The sequence below is a fragment of the Scheffersomyces xylosifermentans genome (genome assembly GCF_036884685.1).
Source record: "Scheffersomyces xylosifermentans strain CBS 12540 chromosome Unknown RJT20scaffold_1, whole genome shotgun sequence".
Taxonomy (NCBI): domain Eukaryota; kingdom Fungi; phylum Ascomycota; class Pichiomycetes; order Serinales; family Debaryomycetaceae; genus Scheffersomyces; species Scheffersomyces xylosifermentans.
The window spans coordinates 1,606,627-1,625,903 of NW_027042939.1; the positions used below are offsets into that span (position 1 = coordinate 1,606,627).

General features: G+C 40.1%; 9 protein-coding genes and 1 non-coding gene across 10 annotated transcripts; 6 read left to right on the top strand and 4 right to left on the bottom strand. All coding sequences in view use genetic code 12, as the record gives it.

Annotated features, from left to right (window-relative positions):
- The first annotated feature begins 95 nt into the window (after positions 1 to 95).
- UBA4 (Uba4p) lies at positions 96 to 1,727 on the top strand. The gene has a single exon (XM_064915912.1). The coding sequence runs from the start codon at positions 346 to 348 to the stop codon at positions 1,693 to 1,695; it is 1,350 nt and encodes a 449-aa protein (XP_064777156.1). The 5' UTR covers positions 96 to 345; the 3' UTR covers positions 1,696 to 1,727.
- RJT20DRAFT_12027 (transcription factor TFIIIC subunit) lies at positions 1,728 to 3,515 on the bottom strand. The gene has a single exon (XM_064915911.1). It carries the CDS (start codon positions 3,416 to 3,418, stop codon positions 1,760 to 1,762), a length of 1,659 nt encoding a protein of 552 aa, XP_064777157.1. The 5' UTR covers positions 3,419 to 3,515; the 3' UTR covers positions 1,728 to 1,759.
- Positions 3,516 to 3,701: 186 nt separating this feature from the next.
- On the top strand, positions 3,702 to 5,155 carry RJT20DRAFT_124273 (uncharacterized protein). Its single transcript, XM_064916190.1, has one exon. The coding sequence runs from the start codon at positions 3,737 to 3,739 to the stop codon at positions 5,129 to 5,131; it is 1,395 nt and encodes a 464-aa protein (XP_064777158.1). The 5' UTR covers positions 3,702 to 3,736; the 3' UTR covers positions 5,132 to 5,155.
- Positions 5,156 to 5,514: 359 nt separating this feature from the next.
- RJT20DRAFT_t4 lies at positions 5,515 to 5,585 on the top strand. The gene has a single exon. It is a non-coding gene; the product is annotated as a tRNA-Gly (tRNA).
- A 1,369-nt stretch (positions 5,586 to 6,954) lies between these two features.
- Positions 6,955 to 8,430, top strand: ALP1 (Alp1p; the record flags this gene model as incomplete). Its single annotated transcript, XM_064918677.1, has 1 exon — positions 6,955 to 8,430. The coding sequence occupies one exon, from the start codon at positions 6,955 to 6,957 to the stop codon at positions 8,428 to 8,430; it is 1,476 nt and encodes a 491-aa protein (XP_064777159.1).
- A 371-nt stretch (positions 8,431 to 8,801) lies between these two features.
- RJT20DRAFT_147097 (uncharacterized protein) lies at positions 8,802 to 9,527 on the top strand (the record flags this gene model as incomplete). Its single annotated transcript, XM_064918905.1, has 1 exon — positions 8,802 to 9,527. One exon carries the CDS (start codon positions 8,802 to 8,804, stop codon positions 9,525 to 9,527), a length of 726 nt encoding a protein of 241 aa, XP_064777160.1.
- On the bottom strand, positions 9,382 to 11,139 carry RJT20DRAFT_124275 (aspartyl aminopeptidase). The gene has a single exon (XM_064916191.1). The coding sequence runs from the start codon at positions 11,023 to 11,025 to the stop codon at positions 9,550 to 9,552; it is 1,476 nt and encodes a 491-aa protein (XP_064777161.1). The 5' UTR covers positions 11,026 to 11,139; the 3' UTR covers positions 9,382 to 9,549.
- An 89-nt stretch (positions 11,140 to 11,228) lies between these two features.
- Positions 11,229 to 12,397, top strand: BIG1 (Big1p). The gene has a single exon (XM_064916192.1). It carries the CDS (start codon positions 11,326 to 11,328, stop codon positions 12,289 to 12,291), a length of 966 nt encoding a protein of 321 aa, XP_064777162.1. The 5' UTR covers positions 11,229 to 11,325; the 3' UTR covers positions 12,292 to 12,397.
- A 91-nt stretch (positions 12,398 to 12,488) lies between these two features.
- RJT20DRAFT_132259 (uncharacterized protein) lies at positions 12,489 to 14,087 on the bottom strand (the record flags this gene model as incomplete). Its single annotated transcript, XM_064918123.1, has 1 exon — positions 12,489 to 14,087. One exon carries the CDS (start codon positions 14,085 to 14,087, stop codon positions 12,489 to 12,491), a length of 1,599 nt encoding a protein of 532 aa, XP_064777163.1.
- A 2,937-nt stretch (positions 14,088 to 17,024) lies between these two features.
- ADA2 (chromatin-binding transcription regulator) lies at positions 17,025 to 19,083 on the bottom strand. Its single transcript, XM_064915914.1, has one exon. The coding sequence runs from the start codon at positions 18,618 to 18,620 to the stop codon at positions 17,268 to 17,270; it is 1,353 nt and encodes a 450-aa protein (XP_064777164.1). The 5' UTR covers positions 18,621 to 19,083; the 3' UTR covers positions 17,025 to 17,267.
- Between the last annotated feature and the right edge of the window lie 194 nt (positions 19,084 to 19,277).

The window sequence follows — 19,277 nt, forward strand, 5'->3', positions numbered from 1 at the left end:
AGAGTGAAAAATTACAACTAACAAAGACTATATGAATAAAGACTATATGATGATACTTCACTCTGGAGAACATTCCTATATGCCAAAGTCTGGTCAAATATTTTACCCAATATCATCCAAATACTACTCTTATAGAACCAATATTTACGTCATCTAACTCTCAACTCCCCCTATCGTTCACTATCTTCATGTTTATCATCACATCCTCTACTATCCACTATAAATAAATGTATGCGACTGCACATACTACTAAGTATACAGATCTTCTTAGTACGCTTGAGTCTTTACATAAGTTTTATCTTTCTCTTCTCTTGTTTATGAGAGTGACGGGTTGCTCTCTCTAGTATGACTAAACTTTCAGAGGAGAAGCTCCTTGAGCGAATAAAGGAACTCGAAATCGAGAACCAAAGACTCAAAAATAGCATTCAACAAACAGATGTCAACCATCGTTCATCTGAAGAAGCTTATGATGCAAAATATCCCCATATCGATGAGCACTTCTCATTAGATGAGTACAAACGGTATGGAAGACAGATGATAGTCCCTGTTTTTGGGTCGCTACCGTCCCAAATCAAGTTAAAAAACTCTAGTATTTTGGTCGTCGGCGCTGGAGGTTTGGGCTGTCCTGCTCTTCTCTACTTGTCTGCTGCTGGTATAGGAAAAATCGGAATCGTAGATGACGATACGGTGGATGTGAGTAATCTTCATAGGCAGGTACTTCACACAACGGAATCAGTGGGAATGTATAAATGTGACTCCGCCAAGAGCTATATCGCGAAGCTCAACCCCCATGTTGAGGTGATGACTTATCCAATAAGGCTTTCCAATGATAATGCATTCGATATCATCAAACAATATGACTTGGTACTTGATTGTACAGATACACCAGCAGTAAGATACTTAATTAATGACGTGGCAGTGCTATGTGGTAAGACAATTGTAAGTGGGTCTGGATTAAAATCGGATGGACAGTTATCGCTACTTAATTTTCAAAATATAGGACCTTGCTACAGATGTTTTTACCCAAAACCTCCTTCCGCTGATTCTGTCACAACTTGCTCTGATGGTGGTGTTATCGGGCCAGCAATTGGATTAGTTGGTATATCCATGGCAGTAGAGACTATCAAAGTATTGACAGGATATTACACCAAGGAAAATTTTAAACCATTCCTTTCTATGTACTCAGGCTATCCCCAACAACAGTTTCGAGTTTTTAAAATGCGGAATAGACAGTCCAACTGTTCCGTATGTGGAACTACTCCTCTGATTTCCAAAGAACTGATTGTTAATCATGAGATTGACTATGCCGCTTTCTGCGGCAATGTAAATCCAAATGTCTTGGGTGCAAAAGATAGAATTACAGTACAGCAATACCACAAAATCGTAGAGGAAGGTAAAACTCCACTATTGATCGACGTTCGGGCCAAGGAACAGTTTCAAATCACTAAGTTACCCAACTCCATTAACATACAATGGGATCCTGATTTCAAGAAATTGGACTCCATTGAATCTTACTTACCGAATGGTTTCGACAAGACAAGTGATGAAGTATTTGTCGTTTGTCGCTACGGTAATGACTCCCAGTTGGCTGCAAAAAAAATGATAGAAGAGTTCAACTACAGTAGTGTAAAGGATATTATTGGAGGTTTGAACAAATGGAGCGAGGATATTGACCCCAAAATACCCAAATATTAATTCTCTTGTAATTCTATTAATCCTCCTCACTGATATATAGATATTCATACATAATAATACACTTTCATGCGTGTGGATCCAATCTTTCCAACATCAAAAGACCAGCGATACAACCAGCCACATATGTAGAACTTCCACTGATGTTTTCATTCCATGCTAACGTTGATATTACAACTTCTGGAGGACTGATCTGAAGATTTGATGTCCCTTCAGTAGGCACAACTTCATAATCTGCTGACAACTTCAATATACCCTCAATATATTTTAATTTCCAAAGCTTCAATGGCTTTAAAGTCTTATTGGTTGTCTTTGCTCCGTTCAAGAACTTCCTTGAATAATTCACAATAACTACGTCGCCATCTGAAGTTCCTGTTAGATTAAGAGGATGTCCTAAAATTTCAGACAGCTGTGTTGTCGATACAAAATTGTCGAACTTTAAAAGAGAATTCGCTCCTTCATGCGGATTTCTTATAAAGTTAAAGGAGATACTATCCCATGCTGATGTCGAAATGAACATTTTCAACGAATGGTTGTAAGTCGGGCGACTTAGTGACTTGACAGAGAACGATGTAATTCTGCCTTGCAAGTAATTATCATATTCATATGCTAATGTTTGCGTTGCTGTCGAGTTCACAAGTATGACGTAACGTTTTGGCTCCGGTTCTGCTACCAATATCGATGTCAATGGACCATCTGCTACTCTTTGAATGTACGACGGTATGTTGTGGTCGATGATATCGCTTTCATCCAGATAGTATGGAAGGATGTATTCTGCAAGGCAGCCATCTGTCAATCCTGCCAATATCTTATCAGAGCCTATGAAATCATACGTTATTATGTTAGGAGTTTCATCTCCTGACTTGCTACTATGATTTGAAAGTGAATAAGTTAAGGAAGGCTTCGTCACATTCACATATTTAACTCCTTGTGTCAGCACTTTGAATAAATGCAATTTTCCGTCAGTGAAGGTGCCCACCAAGACCCCAAGTACTGACTTATCACCCTCAACATTTATAGGAAGCCAACTTAAGTTTGTAGTACCACCCAATTCTGTAGTCGTGTAGAATTTTTCCAATTCAAGTTTGTTTGTATCTAATGTGTATTTCCACACTTGGATGGCTGAATGTATTTCATTTTGTCCTTCCTTCTTATGGAAGATACTCAATTCCCTGCTATTAACGGAGTTGGCCAATCCGTGGGGGTTGTGTATCACTGCAACTGCCAAATAGTGACTTTTAGCTTCTGCATTTAATGGAGAATGCAACCACTTGGCAGAAGTGATATGACCTCCAGCATTAAGGAGCAATCCTTTACGCGTCGTCAATTCTTCCAAGTCTCTTGTTTCGTGTATATTCAAGTCTAGAGATGTTTCCGACGAACCTCGGGTGACATCCACCGTCAATTGAGAGAGAAAGTCCTGTTGTATCAGCTTCTCATCTATCTCCTCAGTTACTGGATCATCTATGTTTAAGTCTTTAATATTTATCGAAGGAAATTCACGACAGTTTAGTTTCTTCTTCTCTGCTTGCTCTCGTAGCACGCTTTCATCCACATAATAGAGCTTTTTCTGCCAGGCTTCCTTGTAATTATCTACGAATTTGTAGTACTCTTCATCGTCTCCATAGTTATGGCGAAATCTTGGTTTAAACGATAGGTCCCTCAGCGTTTTGGCCAGCAGCGCCACTGCTGGAGAATTCGACTTTCTTGTCGAAGCTGGTGCCATTATGACGTAGTGTTATATAAAAGTTAATTCGTCCAAATTTATAATACTTCAATTTATAATACTTCAATTTATCATAAAGCAAAGACCAAATCTCAATTCTCTTAACTATGAATATCTCTTAACTATGCACATCTCTTAACTATGGAAGGCTACCATTTTGTTTACATTATCAAGGAAACATCCACACTGCAACTTATCAATCATTTCGCACCAAATGCCAAATGTGGATCGCGATTATTGACGCTTATAAGAATTTAATGATTGATGTGCTTTAATGTTAAATAGACTTGTGATGTTATTCTGAAAAGTTGATAAGAAATGGAAGAAAAGGATATAGAAAAGCTACATAGTGGCGACGACGACTCTTTCAGAACCGCCGAAGACCTTTCTAGTGATATAGCCAAGGACTTTGCAGTCGCCGCCAGCTCTCCCAATGAGCCAACCGCTGCAAGTAGTAGTACTAAGAAGAAGCGAGCTATTATCGAAGATGATTTCTTCTCGTTGAGCAGTGGACGTTTGGATAAAAAAAAGAATAAAAAGTCGAAACATAAGAAAAGCAAGTCACAAGGATCAGATCCAATTGCAAGCGAAACGGCTATACGACAGGTTTCAGCTCGTACGGTGGATCAACGTGAAGAGTCTCTGACTACAAAGGAAATTCACGAATATGTGGAAATTACAGAAACTATAGAGTCCACGAAGAAAACTGCAAGGGTCAAGGCCACTGAATCCTCTAGACGAGTGGATAATGTGAACCAGCTTCAAGAAAGCGTGAGTCGAGATATTAATAATAAGCTAAAGTTGGATGACCAGCTACTTTCAGACGATGATGATGATGACTTTGAGCTCAACTTCTTGAAATCGAAAACCTCATTCACTCCAAGCACTCAGCCAGACGATCAATACAACTTCAGCGATGAAAACGAAAAGAAGCGGAGATACATTATAAAGGTACATACAAAACTTGAAGTTCCTCCCAGTTATGCAACTGGCGTCTCCATGGATTTTGGCTTGAAAGGCTCTAAGAAATTTGAAAAGATTCACAAGTCTGTGGTTGAGTTTTTCCGGAACCAATTTATGGGGAAGTTGGAACCCGTTTATTTGAACGAGTACAAAACGGAGAATACATCCTTAATATGGGTAGAAGGAAAGATGGAGCTTAAGCCCTTCTTTAAACCAAGTACTTTACGAATTCAACCTCCTTCTGCTTTCGATATTTTGGCCAATGAAGTTGACAAAATGGATCCTACGTATTTAACGTGTATCTTGATTCCGAAGTCACATTTGCCAAATTTCTTGTCGATGTACGAAGAATTTCGAATTAGTAAACCATATCTACAGAGTAGTGAGGTGAGTGATGTGGTAGAAAGTTTGGAGAAATTTGAAAGAGAACAATCATTGGCTGAATCAAGCGGCGACGAAATAACCGTTATTGATTTAGAAAATATGGCTGAAGAGGACAATAATGACAATGACAACTTCTTTGTAATTGGATTAAAGGGCAGGGACAACAAGAGAATAGAAGTACAAGTATCACCCGAGACCGTTCTTCGCAAATTATTGACTCATTACATGAAGGTTAAAGAAATAGACGAGAATACTGTGGACATGACTAAAGTGAGACTAGTATTTGATGATGAGGACATGAACTTGGATGACAAGGTCGGAGACACTGAATTAGAAGAAGATTTTGAAATTCAGGTTGTATTATAATAAGAAATTAATAATGTATATAACTAATAAAATGTATTATATTTGGATAATTTAAGACATCGCTAGTTTTTAATCATTTTCGCAACCAAATTGTGTTAATATTGTAAAGTGTAGCTTTAATTATTGTGCTTGAATCAAAAAAAAAGTATGAAATTTCTTACTGCAATCTTCGAAGTCCCAAACTCAGTGAACCATAAGATATCTAAGAAATCCTAGACAAAATATATATGACGGGCTCACTCCTAATGTATGTGAAGTGTTAATGCCATCATACAAAACAGTATATTCCTCTTTATATAAAACATCCATGCCGCCGCTTTGATATCCTGCATATAATAAACATAAAATCGCCCCAGTGACGATTCCTACATATTCAGGAATTTGCGCAAGTGGTTTAGTGGTAAAATCCAACGTTGCCATCGTTGGGCCCCCGGTTCGATTCCGGGCTTGCGCATTTATTTTTGTTAATCCGAAGACCCTTTCGATTAGCTTATTAGCACAAGATGTAGTTACCATGATAATTGGAAGTAAATCTTGCTCATCTTTCTATTTCAGGTTGCCACATCGCTAATCTATTCCATGTGAAACATTAATTGGACGATATGACTGTACTCCCCCGATAATTAGATATCATCATGTGGTGACAACTTAGAAACCCTTTCAGGCAATGATAGGCAATGTGCACCATGTCTTAATTGGTGTTTTCCATTATATAGGACTCCACAATTATCCCCAACAGTGCTATTGAAATTTCTACGTATCTGTACCAGGTACCCTTGTGATGAGCATAGCTCATTGTTATTATGAAAAGTGTAGTTAGATAGTCACCGCGTAAAAAATATGACTGGAACTATGCCAATGTGATACTGCAAAATCTGAAGTTACATCTCCTGAAGCTTTCTATGTCGTCAATGACATAGCTTGAGACAGTGCGCGCCGATTGACGGCCGATATCGTAATTCCATACTGGTTTGGGAATGGTAACCGCGGTCACGTGAGAAGGTGTAATTACCTAGAGGCGAATGAATTTCTGTTTGGAAATTTCTATGCTAGACGTATGCCTAGGTACGACAGACGAGATGAGGTTGACACGGCGGAACACAGCGATCAATTGTTCCATACATATTACAAATTGTCACACCTCCTGACATAGCACCACTGACTAATTGAACTTTTCATCAGAACTGGTGGAAAATGCCTCTTGTCAATATATTACGCATTATGCTTCCAGTCCCTGTTACTAAGCTTTAAGTTTTTCCGGACCCCAGATATAAGCCAGAGAATGCACTAGGCATCGCGGTACATTTCCACGCAGACACAAATCCACATACCGAGACCTCCCCACTCATTCGACGAAAGGGGTCTATGTTATGCCCGTGATAAGTTAATTTAGAGTTTATGGCGAAACCATGGCGCTAGCGGCAATTTAATGAGGTTAATATATTCCATAGAGCAAACTAGTCTAAACGGAAAATTGTGGATCCAAGTAATAGTGAAACTATATTTTTTTTTCTTGCCTTCTACGGCGATTACTTATCTGGAAAATTTTTTAGGTACAGTCCTGTTTTTAGCACCCGTTCATATATAATGTAGTGAATCCCCATTTAAACAGCACGTAGAAGAAGCTGTTGGAAGAGTACTCCCTTGAACACCTCGAGACAACTATGTCATACGAAGCAGGTGAAAACCTTAATAAAGAGAAATCATTGGTTTCCCATGATTTGGAGAGATATGTGGAAGATGATACTTCCTCCTCCTCGGGTCCAAAAGAAGGTGTAGTAACCGAAGACCTTAACCGTGCCTTAAAGGCAAGAACCATTAATATGATCACAATTGCTGGTGTTATTGGTAGTGGTCTCTTTTTAGGTACTGGTCGTTCGTTGGCTAATGGTGGTCCACTTTCTCTTCTTTTGAGTTATGCCATCATCGGTTTGGTTGTGTTTTTCATGATGCTTAGTTTGGGTGAGATGTCCGTGCAATTTCCTGTTTCTGGTTCTTTCACCACTTACTCTAAAAGATTTGGAAGTGACTCCCTTGGTTTTGCTATTCTTTTAAATTACTGGTTCAACGACGCATGTTCCGTTGCTGGTGATCTTACTGCCCTTCAGTTAATTATGGGATACTGGACTGACTTCCATTGGTATGTTATCTCACTTATTTTCTGGGTGTTCTTATTGTTCTTGAACGTGATTCATGTCAGAATTTATGGTGAGACTGAATACTACATGGCCTTGCTTAAGGTTGTTACAATCATCATTTTCTTCATTGTCAGTATTGTCGTCAATGCTGGTCACAACAACTTGCATGAGTACATTGGTTTCAAGTACTGGAGTTACGGTGATGCTCCATTTGTCAACGGTATCAAGGGTTTCAGTTCTTTGTTTGTCTCGGCCGCTTTCGCTATGGGTGGTTTAGAGTCTGTCTCTCTTACTGCCGGAGAAACTGCTTCTCCTCATAAGGTCATTCCAAAGACTATCAAGGCTACATTCTGGCGTATCTTGATTTTCTACTTGTTCACCGCCTTCTTCATTGGTATGAACGTTCCATATGATTACCCTAATTTGGCCACCAAGTCCGTTGCTACTTCCCCATTCACCATCGTCTTCCAAATGGTTGGTGCCAAAGCCGGTGGTGGATTCATGAACGCAGTCATCTTAACTTCATTGGTTTCCGCTGGTAACCACGCTTTGTTTGCTGGATCCAGATTAGCATTTAACTTGGGTTCCCAAGGATACTTCCCAAAGATCTTCACCAGACTTAACCGTTACAAGATCCCATATGTTGCAGTTATTTTCACATGGCTCTGTGGTGGATTATGTTTCGGTTCCTCATTCATTGGTGCTGGTACCTTATGGACTTGGATTCAAAGTATTGTCGGTCTTTCCAACTTGATCTCATGGTGGCTTATTGGTGTCATCAGTATCCGTTTCAGAAGAGGATTGGCCAAGCAAGGAAGAACCGACGAGCTTTTATTCAAGAACTGGTCTTATCCTTACGGACCATACTTCGTTGTCATTTTCGGTGGTTTCATTATTTTGATTCAAGGTTGGTCTACATTCTCTCCTTTCTCCGTTTCCGACTTCTTCCAATCGTACTTGGAATTAATTATTTTCCCTCTCTGTTTCATCGTTTACTGGTTATACAAGAGAGGTAAGGACAGGTTCGTGCGTCTCGAAGACATGGATTTCGACACAGACAGATACTACGCCAGTCAGGAAGAGAAGGAAGAAGACATCTACGCTGACAGCTTGACAGGATTTGCCAAGTTCAAATATAACTTCGCAGACAACTTCTTGTAAGTCGATGGAATACTATTCCATTTTTTGTACCACTTTACGACTAATGACATAACTTAGCACACCGAGTAATTTAATACATTATTAATGCATTTGTAAATTTCATCATTGTAGACTCTCATCCAATATCACCAAGAATATAATTACCTTCATCTGGTAATGCGTAACTATAATTTTTAGTGAGAAATTAGACTGCGAAAATTAAGAAAAATTCTGCAACCCACTTGCGTCACATGACATAATTTGCAAGAGAATGGTTTCAGTGACTGCAAAATATACTATAAATTATATATGATATATTACTATATATGATATAAATTTGTATATCTCACTTTCATGGTATTGTATAGTCACCGTCACATACTTCAACGACGATGATGCTATTTTACATAGGATACTTGATACTTGTTATATCATGGAGCGTAAATCTCCAGTGCGCTGCTGCAACCGTTACTGAGGTTGAAGTGGTTCGCATAGTGGTTCTGGCGTTGGAGAAACTGCTCCCTACAGCATCAGAAAGTCCTCAAGTTACGGATGTAATTACCGTTATATCAATAGAGATACAACATTCGACAGCCACAGAAATTCCCCAATTTACAGATGTAGTTACCATTACTTCCATAGACACACAGCCTGAAAACAGCTTGGATAAGGAAATTTATAGCTACAAGGGGATATTTGACCTCGATACTAAATTTGCGTCCCAAATGCTCCAGCTACACAATGAAAAACGTGATTTACATGGAGCCCAACTTCTTTCTTGGAACTCTAGTGTGTTTGAATTTGCTGCTAATTTTGCGTTACAATATAGCTGCTCAGGTATTTTGAACCATTCCGGTGGAAAATTGGGTGAAAACTTGGCTATTGGGTATTCTACTGCAGGTTCTATTGAGGCATGGTACAACGAAGGGAATACCTATCAATATGGAACTGAATCAGCTTACAATCATTTCACTGCTATGATTTGGAATTCCACCAATAATATAGGATGTGCATACAAGTACTGCAATCCAGTCTGGGGAACATATATAGTCTGCTCGTATTACCCTGCTGGAAATGTCATAGGTTATTCAGTTAAAAATGTATTTCCACCTATTTAGATATCTTCTTAGTACATAACTTCTAAAGATCACATAAGATCTTCGAATCTAATTCTACATAATGCTCGAAAAATGACTTAAAGAGGTCAGATAACTTTACCACATCGTAAGTACCTCCCGTTTCCCTGATCGAATGCATAGATAACTGAGGGTTACCCAAATCAAGTGTTCTGATACCCAATTTAGCTGACAAAATTGGACCAATAGTAGAACCACATGGCGAATCGTTTCTGACAACGAACAATTGCAATGGAACCTTTGCTTTATCAGCTACCTTCTTTAATAATACAATACCAGGAGAGTTGGTGGCATATCTTTGGTTTGCATTGATTTTGATGACAGGTCCCAAGTTTACTTGTGGTCTGTTTTGTGCTTCGTACACTTCACCGTAGTTAGGATGAACACCATGGGCCATGTCTGATGAGAGCAAGAATGATCTGGCCATAGTCTCGTGGAAATAATCAGCTGATGTACCGTCGAAGCTTACTTTTGTCAATCTTTGGATAATATCAGGCAAGAAAGTTGAATCAGCTCCTTGAGCTGACACTGACCCAATTTCTTCATGGTCAAACAAAGAAATCAAAGAAATACCTGTCTGAGTAGCTAAGAATTCAGTAGACTCAATTAAACCCACTGTTGCCGTAAAACAAGATGTCAAGTTATCTAAACGAGGAGAGAAGATAAATTCATCATTAAGTCCACCGAGGGTAGACTTCTGATGGTCAAAAAGAACCAACTCAAAGTCCTCAATTTGGCTAGGTTCCACTTTAGCTTCTTTGGCAATTAATTCTATCAATGATTGGTTGTGTCTTGAAATAACATTTTGAACAGATTCGAATTCTTCTGGTGTCAATTGCAATTCAGGGTCATCGGCGCAAGAGTGAGCCTTTGTTTCATCTTCTTTCTTCTTTGCTGCCTGCTCATTCTTGTCCATAGCAACTTGACCGGCTATTGGTACCAACTTGGTCTCTTTGTTGAACTCGAACTTAGTGGCGACCTCTCTATTCAAGTGGATCGCCAACGTTGGGATTCTCAACAAGGGTTTGTCGATCTTGATCAACTTTGGCACGTATTGTTCATTCTCACTCACATAAACTCTACCAGCAATAGACAAGTCTCTGTCAAACCACGAATGTGCTATTAATCCACCATATTGCTCGACACCAACCTGGATGAATCCCTCAGACGTCTTCTTGGAGATGGGCTTTATTCTCAAGCATGGTGAATCCGTATGGGCACCGACAATGGCAATACCGTTCCCGTGCTTGAACTTACTACCAACAGTGAAACCAATTAACGAAGATCCATTTCTAGTAACGTAGTATTTACCGCCCTTTTCTAATTTTCCTGCCCAGTTGGACCTCTCGGAGAGTTCCTTGAAACCTGCTTCAGACAAGCGAGTCTTCACAGTGTTCACAGCATGATAAGGGGTTGGAGATACATTGACAAAGTCAACAAAGTCCTGTGCGTATTTCAAAGCTCTTTCGGTGTCGGCCATTTCTACAGAGTTTCTTCAACGGGTTCTACCTACCAAAAGAATTCACTTTCATAAATGCAAAATCTTTTTCAAAAATAGAATTGTATTTGAAAATACGTCAAAAATGCATACGGCTTCAAAGAAGAAGCCTACGGAGTACTTAGTCACATGCTATATTATCATGTGACTAAGTATTCAGTCATGTGATTTAATACCATGTGACTAGATCTATAGTCTTCTGGGTATAGAAGAATACGTAATTATATTCTATTGTTTCTATGCTTTTTATACTTTCTTCTATTTCTTAATTGCATAACAGAGATGCATCTCAAGGTGATAACTTTTCTTGCTTTGCTCTTGACACATGTCTACGCATTTAACTCGGTGCCGGTGTTGGTAGCCTCTCACAAACTAGTTGCTGGGCTTAGGCTGGAGATCAAACTGGATAATATTAGTCCACACAACACAACATCTGTGACAAACCTTATAAAAAAACTCATTTCGAAATGCTCATCGGATGAGTACATCATCGTCAACCAACCAGGATTGACCCTCGAAGATTTGACAGTGAAGCATGCTGATAATTGGGGCTTTCTCAGAAAGTACCTTACTCTTGCTTCTACAGTGATAGGACTTCCATTTGTGGAGGAACCCCTAGATCTACCATTTCTCGAGAAGTACGTTATAAGAAATTGTCAAGCTGAAGTGATAAGCGTTGACGATGATAGAGAAGAAGAAGTGACTCCGTATTACGATACCAGAACGCGTGTTATACGTATAAATTTAAGTCCCCTCCCATCTCCAGAGGAAGGGCGGTACGAAGTCATTCGAGAACATGATGAGTTGATCAGAAAAATCTTAAGGAAGTTGCCTTCTCCACACTACACAATTATCCTAACAGGTGACACACCATCGTTCACTGAACCTGTGCCCAATTTTGTGATTGAAGAGAACCCGAACAATTTTGAGATCTTCAATGACATTGTAAATGACCCAGCAAGGGCAGCAGAAGTGGAAAGAAATGATCAGTTTCACAAGGTTGAACCGCATTGGATCGACTACAGACATACTAATGAACGCTACTTAAGAAATAAGCAGCGTGATGAAATACATTTATTCAACAATGAGTTGTGGGTCAAGTACGAAAAATTGGTCACAACAATTACGGTGATGGTGTTGAGTCTCTTCATGATGAAAATCATCAGTTTCTTCAACGCAATCAAAGCTCGAGTGGCTGAGAAAAGATCTAAAAAGGGATTAATAGGGGTAACCAAAAAGGAGGATTAGAACCATATAGAATAGAATGTTTCTCGATATGCATCTCAGTTTCAATAACTACGCTAGTATGGATGGATATTCTCTTATTTGCGTCTTAATATACAATAGAACATATATATCAAAAAATACATAGGCAAAAAGCAAATAATAATAATTATAATAACAGTAGTAGGAAATATGTATATGCATGGGTGTCTCTCTGGTGTCTATCTAGACCATTCAGCATCCGAAGGACCAGTTTCGGAGCTATCCTCTTCTGGATGATTAGATTTGCTGTTGGCATTACTGTTCGAGTGGCCGTATTGTACATGGTCATCATCATCGTACTCGTCGTCATCATCATCGTCGAACTCATCGTCAAGATCATCAAGATCATCATCGTCGTCATCATCTTCTACTAATACACTGGCATCGAAATATAAAGAAGGGTCCAATGCAGAGATATCAGCAGACCTCACGTCCCCATCCAATAAAAGCTCACTCAAGATTTTACCCGTTCCTGGAGCATTGTTAATACCCCAGCACGAGTGACCAGATGCAAGATAGAGGTTGGCAACATTGGTCTCACCGATCAAAGGGCCACTTGAGGAGGGAACATCCAATACCGGCAAATAACATGCTTGTCTCTTAAGAATGTGACCCTTGCTCAAATTAGGCGAAATTTTGCCCACCTGCTTGAAAAGCTCATCGCACTTCGACTTAACCACTTCCACATCGTCAGTGGTCTCAGGAACATCGACAGCCGAGTCCCCCTCTCCGCAGACATAGACTTCGTCCTGTCTGGCATATATTTCTGGTGATATGTAAGAATATGGGCCAGTCTTGAACTCAGTGAAAATTGCGTATGGAGACACAGGTTGATCTTTAAATGGAGAAACGGTGATGGAGTGAGCCCTCAAGCCGGAAATTGGGCAATCAGGTAATATTTTGGAGGTCCAAGGACCGACAGAAAGAACTATTTGGTCACCTAGTACAGTAATTGGTTTTCTGTTCTTTTCTTCTTCTTTAATACTAGTTGGTTGATAAGTGACACCTGTGGCCAGCCCGGTTTCCATAGAATAAGTGATTTCATTAACTTTACCAATAATCAACTCTATGGCTCCACCGCTGAATTCCACAGCTTTCTTTAACATGAAGTTAGTGAATTTATATGGGTGGACCTGTGCTGTGGTGTCGGTTCCACCCAAGGTGGTACAGTTGTCTATCAAGCTGGAGGTGATCCAGTTCAAATCTTGGGGAAGTCTATTTTTGATTGAGGATGAAGCTCCTGCCACGGAGGACGATCTTGTTGTCCTAGACGATTTTTTGGGTGGTTTATCCAGCAAGGAAGATGAGGAGTCACTGTCATGAGTCACTGACTTCTTGAATGAGTCCTTTATCTCCTGCTCCTGTTGGGTTAATTTGACTTTACCAAATGATGCGATGCCGTTGGTTTCCTCTTCTTCATCGGAGTCTAAGTGGCTTATGTCTCCCTCTAATGATACAGTCGTCAACCTACGGTATCCCCATTCTTCTGTACCGTTGTACTCGTTTGAGAGCTGCTGGTGCAAGTCAAAAGACAACGTTACTATTTGTTGGGGGAATGCCCAGAGTGCCAAAAGGCCACCAGCCTTACCACTTGCACCTCCGGCAACTCTCTTGCTCTCAAAGATGGTGATGTGGAACTTCTCAGGGTCGAATTTCGGGTGCTTTACGATGTAGTAGGCGGTGCAGACACCGATTATGCCCGCTCCAACTATAATGATGTGTTTCTTGCCATGATGTCTGCCAGAGGGTTCAGAACGAGTTATTAAGTACTCGGGCATGGTTGTTATATGTGCAAAGTATTAAGGGGGTATTCTTACAATGGAAGTGCCTTGGTATGACGGTCTTCTATGTGGGCAAGACGGTGTTTTAGCGATATAGTGATAGGGAGACGACAGCAGCTATAAAAAACAACCGATATCTGCTACCAAAAAAGGACACCAATACAGATATGCTGCCAAAGAGGCGCGTGCTAGATATATATAGATCTCTAGGTAATATGCCAGCCAACAGGGTGGTAAGATGATACAGCAAAAAAATTCAGCTCGATGTTCAATAAAGAATGATCTACAATTACCTGATAATGGGAGGGGTTGTGTTAAGTTCGTTAAATTAACGGCAACGGCTTTTTTCTAGAGACTTTCCTCACAGCCAATGCCAAATGTCGTGTTTGTCGTGATGGGATGGAGGAGATGTGCTAGGAAAGAGTAGAGATGAACACCGGCAATAGTGGACTGACAAATGCGGGAAAGTAATGATTAGTAAGTGGAGGTGATGTGTGCGTGGAGGTGGATGTGGGCGCTAGTGGTTACGGAGAGATGTACATGAATATGTAATCTATATATAGGGAATATGTAGACTTCGACGTAAGGGTCAATGGAATTGTCGCTATCAGTGGAAAACCGTTTCCATGAGGCAGTAATAGGGCGTCTGTGAAACCTCGTCGCTATGCAACACAGAGAAGGGCACGATTGCAGCGGTGATGCGCCAGGGCATCTTACCGATGTCGTCGTGAACTGACAGGCTAGCTTTTCGCTAGCTTGTGGTCATTTTAGTAGTGTGGGGGCACCCAAAGAGCTGAAAATACCATGTCCCGTTTCGTTGCGACATCAATTCGTCATTGCACCCTTCCAGTCGTGGAGAAATAACAGTGACAAAATTTGCGATTCTAGGCAAACATAACAAAGATAGGCTGTGTAGTTATTTTTCCAGTAGTTCTACACCTCCTATCTATGCCTCTATCACATATGCTTCTCTAGACTTAGTTCCCCTCATGTATCATTTAGCGCGTTGCCAACCTCTGCCCACCATACCTCTCAAACTTGGAACCCTGATCATCTATTACTCACTATCGGATGAGACTTCACTGCAAATACCCTCCTGTATCCAATATTCCATCCTGGGGCATACAGGAATCTGTATGCATAAAGCCCAATTTGACATCAGAATCAGCTGTTTTTTTGATTTTCTCCGGAATAGTGTGAGCAGATTTACGTGTCTGGACGGATCTCAGTTTATACAAAGGAATATTTTCTATCAAAGGTTCTATAATGACTTTAGTCCTGTATTGGTAATAACCTTTAGTAAAATGTCGTCAGTTTTAGACAGCAGCGAAGAGTCTACAGAACGACGTCCCACCGCGCCTAGAGAAGTATTGTCTGATTTTTTTTGTTGCAGCACTCACCAGCAACTACGGAGTGGGTATTTTGCAATAATAGATATTGGAGGCACCACCGAACCTATCCAATTACAAACACCATTTTGACACATTTGGTGGATTCCACACGCGGAATTGCCACATTAGCATGAGTTCGTACAATGCCCTTCGTAGTTCTGCTGAGGAAATAGCTTGGATATTGTTTTAACGGCACTAATGCCTTGAATATGCACCAATGTAAGGAGCGGCACCTGTACATGTGTGCCTGGTAATGAGAAGTGGGTTTCAAGCTTTATCTGATGTCCCATGTTTCTCGTAATTACAGATACTTGTCAACTGGCTTTTAGTTAGAACCACAAGGCTTTCATGGATCCTACAGCAGCACAGACCGTTCCTACATTTCGCTATTGCTTTTATTCCACATCATAGTATGAGGGAAGATCCCCCACCTCCTCTAGGTTTGCAAAATACTGGTGAGGTACTTTAACGGGCATTCTTCCTTCGTACAATCTGCCAAAATCGGCCGATTTTATGAGCTGGTTTCTTGCTATTGTGAAACCGTACACGGTATTGTCCCCTCAGGCGTTCCCCTTTTGCATAGGAATACGTAATGACCCAGTAAAGCCTTCGTAAACGGCACAACAGTGTGGTTCAAACAACAACTATGTCTCTGAACAACTATTTCTCCCAAAACTCCTTCTTTGCTGCTCCCCCACTACTGTGCCGCGTTCGCTAGTTCTTGCAGCAACTATCCCTTTCTGGTTCGCTGCAATCACTAACATAGGGTTCATTATACACCATAGAACTTTGTTAGTTGATAGTCGCACGATGTCGCTCCAAGTTTTTTTTGCAAACTTTGCAACCTATCAATGGTACCGTTAGCCGCCAAATAGTTTTTGATTGTTTAGATAGCAGGAAGTTAAGCCCATCTAATTTCTCTTGGCAGTACCAGGCAGAGTCAGCGCAACTTCTGCATTGCCCGGAGATAAGCAAAGTGAACTGGCGGAAGTGTTCCTGACCCCGGTGTTTACAAAAATCCGATGTTACAATTCCGTCCATACAACGTCTTGGAAGACTATAGTACTAATACTACAGCTAAGGATTTTGTAGAGTCAACAAACTCCGAATATGATACCGAAAGTAGTTGTTCCAGCGTGTCTAGTAGAGATGAAGATCCTATATGGAATAACCTCTTAATCACACCCAAGCTATTGCAGGCGAACAGAGGTTTCGACCGAGAATTGCAACCCAAGTTTCTGGATCTAGAGCACAGTGAGAATGACAATACAACCAGAACTAATGCCAAGCCTTACAAGTAATAATGGTTCACGTTGTCTGGAATGGAGTAAGCACAATCAATTTTGGTTGAATAATTCACTTCTCTACTTAGCCTTTAAAAGTAACCCGGAACTTGCATGCATTGGCTCTCTCTTAGGCTTGCCGACATTCCAGCGTCTTAGCATTCCCTCTACATTATGTCTCATAATTGAGTAACATTGGGAAAAATTCTAGAATCTATGTTTAGGCCCATACTCCTGAAGTGCCTGGAGAATTGGGTGTGAAGGCTTTCAATACCATGTTTTAACTTCGAACAATGGGGAGCCCACGGACTGAACAAACTTAAACCATAAAGCCGAGGTTGATACGTAACCGAGAAAAGCTTATCTTAGCACTTCTTTCCTGGCTATACTACAAGTTAAATAATACTGAATGACAGGTGAACTCCTCAGGAAATGCTGCCAGTATATGAATTGGTCATGAATTATCGTTTATAAAGACTACCTATATTTTACGTCTATATTTCTTATCCTTGGGAACACCAACCCATCTGAACAAAGAACTCATAAATTTTGGACGCCTTGTTGACATCAATTTTCAAGGCTTGTCTTGCATCCTTCTTTTTCAAAATACCGTTATTTTTGACAGCTTCTCTCATCAACTGGTTCTTAATGGCCAAATAAGGCTTAGGCAATATTCTTAAAGTTGCACACAATTGCTTTTCTTCATTCGACAATAAGTCAAAATCGTCAGCATGTGATATATCCAATGGAGCACGGGCGCTGCCAATCTTCGGCTTGAACTCAGGTTGTGGAGAGTTAGCAGAGGAATAAGTTTTGCGGTGGCCATTCATAGTGCTACTACCATTGCTGATTCCAGATACTGGTGTTTGAGAGTATCTTGCACTCAAAGCTCCATTACCCATTCTTTGATAATGCGCAGCTCTAATTAATTTATCTTTTTCGAATTTTGCACCGTCTTCGATTGTAGTTATTCCATGACGACGCCAGTTTTGTAATTGCTGAATTCGAATACGACACTTTAATTCCGTTAAGAAATCCTTGGTGAACGATTCAAAATCATCTGGGGTGAGTACCCTAATGAAAGCGTTAATCTTTTTAAGAAGATCCTTTTCTTCCTTCGATTTTCTTTTATCTGCACTGATATTCTTTCTATAATCAAGCAATGAATTGAGTATCATCACTCTCTTTCTCTCTGCTCTGGTAGTTAAACGAGAGTTGTATATATCCAAAATAGTTAATTTTAATTCGATGTCGCCAGCCAGATCATCGGGATCAAAAATTAAATCCTTAACTGGCACTTCGGCATCATTTTCTGCTTCGTGATCGAATTCCAATCTACCAGGCATGTAACCTTGAATTTCGTGACATAAGGGGACGGATGCAACAGGTTTCGACTTAGGAGGAGGTAATGGAAGATTCTTTCTGTACTCCAAGCGTTCCTTCTTTTTCTCTAAAAACTCCAATGGTGTAATATGACTGAAGTCTTTCGTCATATCCGGTAAAGGATAGAACTTTTCATCCAAGTACACATCAAAGTAGTGTTTGGCAACTTCTTCTTTTGATCTGTTTCCTATGTGATCAGCGATGTCTTGCCAGTTTCCCAAACCATTTGTTTCACAACCTTGGATTAATAGCAACTCTTCGTCAGCACCCCAAGTTTCTTCGAATATAGGGTATGTGCTTTGTTCGATGATTCGATAGTCATGCCAAGGTTTATGGTCGCCTGTAGTAGAGCCGGCAGCAAAGCATGGGACACAGAGGTCATAGTCGTTACATATGGCACAGGTTACCCGTATACGATTGGTACAATCTGACGAACAGACGTCACAATGGTATAATCTCCCCTTTGCGTCCATGTCTGGAGCTATATATATATGTTAATCTCTGAAAGTACAGGAACACTGATATGTGTAATACTGCAACAAACCTTGTTGTGGATGTGGGGAAATAGTTGCAAAATGATGATTTATGAAAAACCCCTAAAATAGAAACCCTTAAAATAAAAGCGCGATAACCGAACCAGCAAGCACCGTCCGATGTAAAGCAGTAATGGTGATTAATCAATCAAATCTATTAATCAATCAATCAAAAGGAAATGAACAATGCAATTCTTTAGTGATAATGTACAGATAGCCCCTATGGCAATATGATATGGAATAATACAAGACTTGGTGGTTGGAATAAGCCCCAGAATAGTATCATTTGTAGTGTTTGAACGTCAACTCCATTTTTGTTTCTGTCAGTTGGAAAGACCTGGACTCGCGTAAAATATTATGCACGTGACTGAGACCTGTGGATTCTTTTGGAAGTCAATTGATTGAGTGTCCAAATCTGATAGTCAATAATAAAAATCGCAATAACACAGACTAGTGATTCTTTTCACGTGAGAGAACTTTTAAAATTTAAATTTTAAACAAGAAAACACACAAAGCTACAAAACCTCAGTTATAAAAAACAGTCACATTATCACCTGACTGAAATAATATTTAGAAGACCTGTACTTGAGAATATAA